Source organism: Echinococcus granulosus, assembly GCF_000524195.1.
Source record: "Echinococcus granulosus chromosome Unknown EG_S00004, whole genome shotgun sequence".
Taxonomy (NCBI): domain Eukaryota; kingdom Metazoa; phylum Platyhelminthes; class Cestoda; order Cyclophyllidea; family Taeniidae; genus Echinococcus; species Echinococcus granulosus.
This window is the reverse complement of record NW_020170384.1, coordinates 1,411,491-1,415,386: the sequence shown is the minus strand read 5'-3', so window position 1 is coordinate 1,415,386 and position 3,896 is coordinate 1,411,491. Positions and strand designations below refer to the sequence as shown.

General features: G+C 39.9%; 1 protein-coding gene across 1 annotated transcript in view; it reads right to left on the bottom strand. All coding sequences in view use genetic code 11, as the record gives it.

Moving 5' to 3' along the window:
• EGR_01143 (Sodium- and chloride-dependent GABA transporter) overlaps positions 1-3,896 on the bottom strand; it is a gene marked incomplete at both ends in the record, with an annotated part of 10,620 nt that overhangs the window by 861 nt on the left and 5,863 nt on the right. Inside the window, 3 exons of the mRNA XM_024490392.1 lie at positions 1,587-1,686; positions 2,988-3,125; positions 3,740-3,896. Of these exons, the coding sequence (XP_024355211.1) occupies positions 1,587-1,686; positions 2,988-3,125; positions 3,740-3,896 (395 nt within the window). The remainder of the gene's footprint in view (positions 1-1,586; positions 1,687-2,987; positions 3,126-3,739) is intronic.

The following is a 3,896-nucleotide window of genomic DNA, read 5'->3' as shown; positions in this document are numbered from 1 at the left end:
GTGCCACTACTGTACCAAGATGTCAGATGTGCCTGAATGGGCCTGAATAGTTTTTAGGAGAAACAAAGTTTTGCTAACTAAATAATTTTTAGATAAGCAGGACAGTAAAACAAATTTGGTCCCAGCTATCACAGCAGCATATTTTCTTTATATTGCACTACATTAATATATTTTTGGTAAGGTCATTTACCATAACAAATAGTTGCTAGAAGATGTAAAAATGGGATTTATTTTCCTATTAGGAGGCTTAATCTGCCTGCAGCAAAATTGCATCGTAAGTAGGATGCTAGAAATAGCATAGTAAGAAGTCATAGTAAATACTGCATACCAGGGAAAACCAAGGCACTACGCCACAGTAAATAATTGATGGAAAGTAGGAAAATCTCATATTGTACATCCTGTTGAGGCATTTTCCGAACCTCTGCGCACCTATTTCGAGGCAAACAAAGAAATGCATTTGGATAAGTTATCAGCACAGCGTTGAGCCTTGAGTTCATGCTAAAAATCTTCCTCCTCTTCGCTTCCACGAAAACCGCGCTGTGCAGTTGTGGTGCTTGTGCAATATGAATTCTGACTTATGCTTCCAAGAGACTACTTTAAGAATTTGTTTGAAGCTACTCGAGGTAAGATAAAAAACAGCATTCTTTCCACGGTATGTTGTTTGTTTGCCTAAACAGTTTGAAATAAACAAAGGCATAGAAAGAACGTAAAAGCAATCATGCGCGAGTCGCTCTTGGGGAAATTGGAATAATGCGGTGCTTGAGGTGTACTGGAACGTTCTCTAGGAGAGCCTGACGTGGAGGGAAACGGCCAGCCACAACCACCCAAACGTTTCACTGTTTGGTGGTGGCACCGATTTACTTTATTTTTTCATTCTGCTCCATTTAGCTCATAACCTTTAAACTAAATGTCCCATGTACATGTAACACCTGGCCATTGCGTATGTGACACGGTTATGGAAAGCACTGCAGTGAATTACAATAAATCTTAAGAAAACCACAAACCTTCCTTGACCGTGTCCGAATAAGGATCATAAGTGATTGAAATATTTGGGAAATTCAGTTAAACATTAAGTGCGAAGCATTTATTTCATACTAAATGATGAATGATTGGTTAAATAACAAAGTAGGGCGGTCATGCGTAAAATTAAGTACTGAACAAATTTAAAAGTTCACTTCCATTGAATACACTATTTTAAATTAGACTGTTCGGCAAAAGTGCAGGTCCTTCATTTCTAACCAAGAAAATGCCCCGTCGACCACACCTTTAATACACCTTGTTTACACGCTTTATATACACCTCTTTCAACGCAACTTCCTCCTAAAAATGATGTGCTGATGCACAATTGCATATTCTCTTATCAGAGGAATAGATGCTATCGATGGGACAGAACGCACGTCTCTATGCTATTCAAATTTTCCTCTTATTAAGGACTCTCAATTGAGTTGGCTAGGCAAACGAGGTGCAGCTTTTAAATTTTAGTTCTGCTGAGAAAGAATAAGGAGGGTGGAAATATGATACAGGTTCCTTGAGGAGAATACGAACAGCCTCACAAACTGTTGCGGCATTGCAAATATGAAACTTACCAAACACAAAACCGATGACAATGCATTCGAACATGGCAACGAGAAGAATTATGCGACTTCCAACATAATAGTCAAATAGTTGAAAGATGTATACTCCTCCCTAAAATTAAAATGCATACATAACTATATGCGTTTACATATAACAAACACTTCTGTTAAAGAGTGGAATAATCAGAGTATTAGTTGAAACTACAAAGCTACCTTAAGACCCCATCCCTCATCATTTTTTTTTCTGGTGATGCTTCTTACGGTGGTTCACATTTTTCTGCATGATCGCTTCGCAAGTGATCGGGATCATCAACTGCCTAAATTACGTGGCTATTAGCAGCCAACTGGAGGATGCTTTGGCAATAATTGTTGTACTAGCAATTATTGGAGGCTCTTTCAACCTGCCGAGTAATTTCCGTCAAGTGTATTGCCCTTCTCCCTGCTCTTCTCAAGTGTTGACGCATTTTCAATAGTTACGTGTTTAAAAACCGATCTGAGGAAAAATTAAGCATCTTTTCTATCGTGACTTGATTGCAGCTGCAGATAGAATTGTTAGATCTGTGAATATTAATTCTCTGCCTATTTGTATAACTATTTTTGTGGTTTCGAGGGGACTTTAGTCCCAGCCTTCATACTTTCACTGAGCATAGTGACCTCTGTGGCATGCCAGTATCCCTCAATCCTTCTGTACGTCAGCCAAACATGTTCTCTTCCAGCATTATGCCTTCCCTCGTCTTCGGGGAAGATGCTGGAGCCTACAGATAAACCACTAATATCAAATTCATGAGCCGGTTTATTTTTAGGTTGCTATGTTTGACTAATGTCATCTTTAAAATCTCTAAATTTAAATGGTGATTTGGAAGTGACTGAGCCTAAATTATGGAAATACTTCTCTTCAGTTGGAAAACGCGAGAAATATTTTCTGATTCAGGAAATTTTGGATAATCGCACCATTAATTTTTTTTACAAATCTATTTGCCAAGGTTATTTGGCGTGTTTGGCAGTCGAATCACGGTGTTAGTGGGAAGAAATAGCAAATTTTGCTTTTTATGCAAGTAAGTCTACTTGTCTATAATTAACCATTTGTTATTCTACACCACCTTAAACGTTTCAGAAAATTGGGGAAAGGACCCCTTCTGAAGTATCTAAAAATAGTCGGTTCTGGCCGTTCATGTGCTACTTTGAAAAAAAAATCGAGTTGCTCATAAACGCGGGTATGCATTGTGTGATTTAAGTAATAAATAAAAAGGGTTGGCTCAGCCTTCGGAGTACCCGTGATTACCGAAATGACAGGCTTAACTGGTTTACTGCGTCGGTCGTGAAACAAACCTTTAACCAATGGAGGTAGGATTTCTCACTGAGGTTTACCGATGAACCGGCAATTATACAATTCCATGACGGGTTTGGACTTACGTTAGTGACCATAAGAAGTCCCACAAAGAAGCATACAATGCTTGAGAAGATGGTCAGGAGAACTCGGGGTCGTCTAGATGAGAAAATCTCAGGAAACGTGTCTGCGACGCTCGATACGAGTCCTTCAACACCAACAAACTACGGTGTTTAGATTGAAAAAAGTTTTGTACCAGTTTTGAGGTCTAGATAGGAGGATTTTCATGGTTTATATTAAGCTTAATGCCCAAGAATGTAGTCATATGGAGCAGGTGTCAGCTCCATTAAATTTACTTTTTTCAGATCATAGCCTGCATTAATCATCGCTGAGAACTCATGAGTTTTGCACCCATGTCGGTCATGTTTAGTGTATAGCGTAGATCAGTTACTTTGGACCTTTTGTTCCCTCGCTGCTAATCCATGGTGCAGCACCAATTGGCCAGGTTCATTCTCCTGAATTACCCATGAAGGCATTACCGTCGAAATCTTAGGATGGTTCTATGGATCAAGAGCATCCTTTGAAAGACGTACGCCTAATTGCTGGCTTTTGAGGACTCAGTCCTTCCAATGGCTGCAAGGAACTTAGCCGGGTCCAGTAATGACCAATCCCTGTTCCAAGTCTATTTAACTAAACAGTACGGAAAGTAGATTATCTATCGGCTAGCATCGGATGCTAGCAAGTCAAAATATCACAATGATCAGGTGTATCAATGAATTTGAACCATCCTCGAATAAAATATCACACAGTTATTAGAAAAGCTAGATCAACAACATACCTGACTACCGAGACCAAGAAGGAAAAGCATAGCAAAGAAGAGGACACTCCATAGAGGACTCAGAGGCATGGTGGAGAGTGCCTTCGGGTAGGCTACAAAGGCAAGGCCCGGACCTGACTCGGCAACGTCCTCGATCGGCACTCCTGATGTCTCCGAC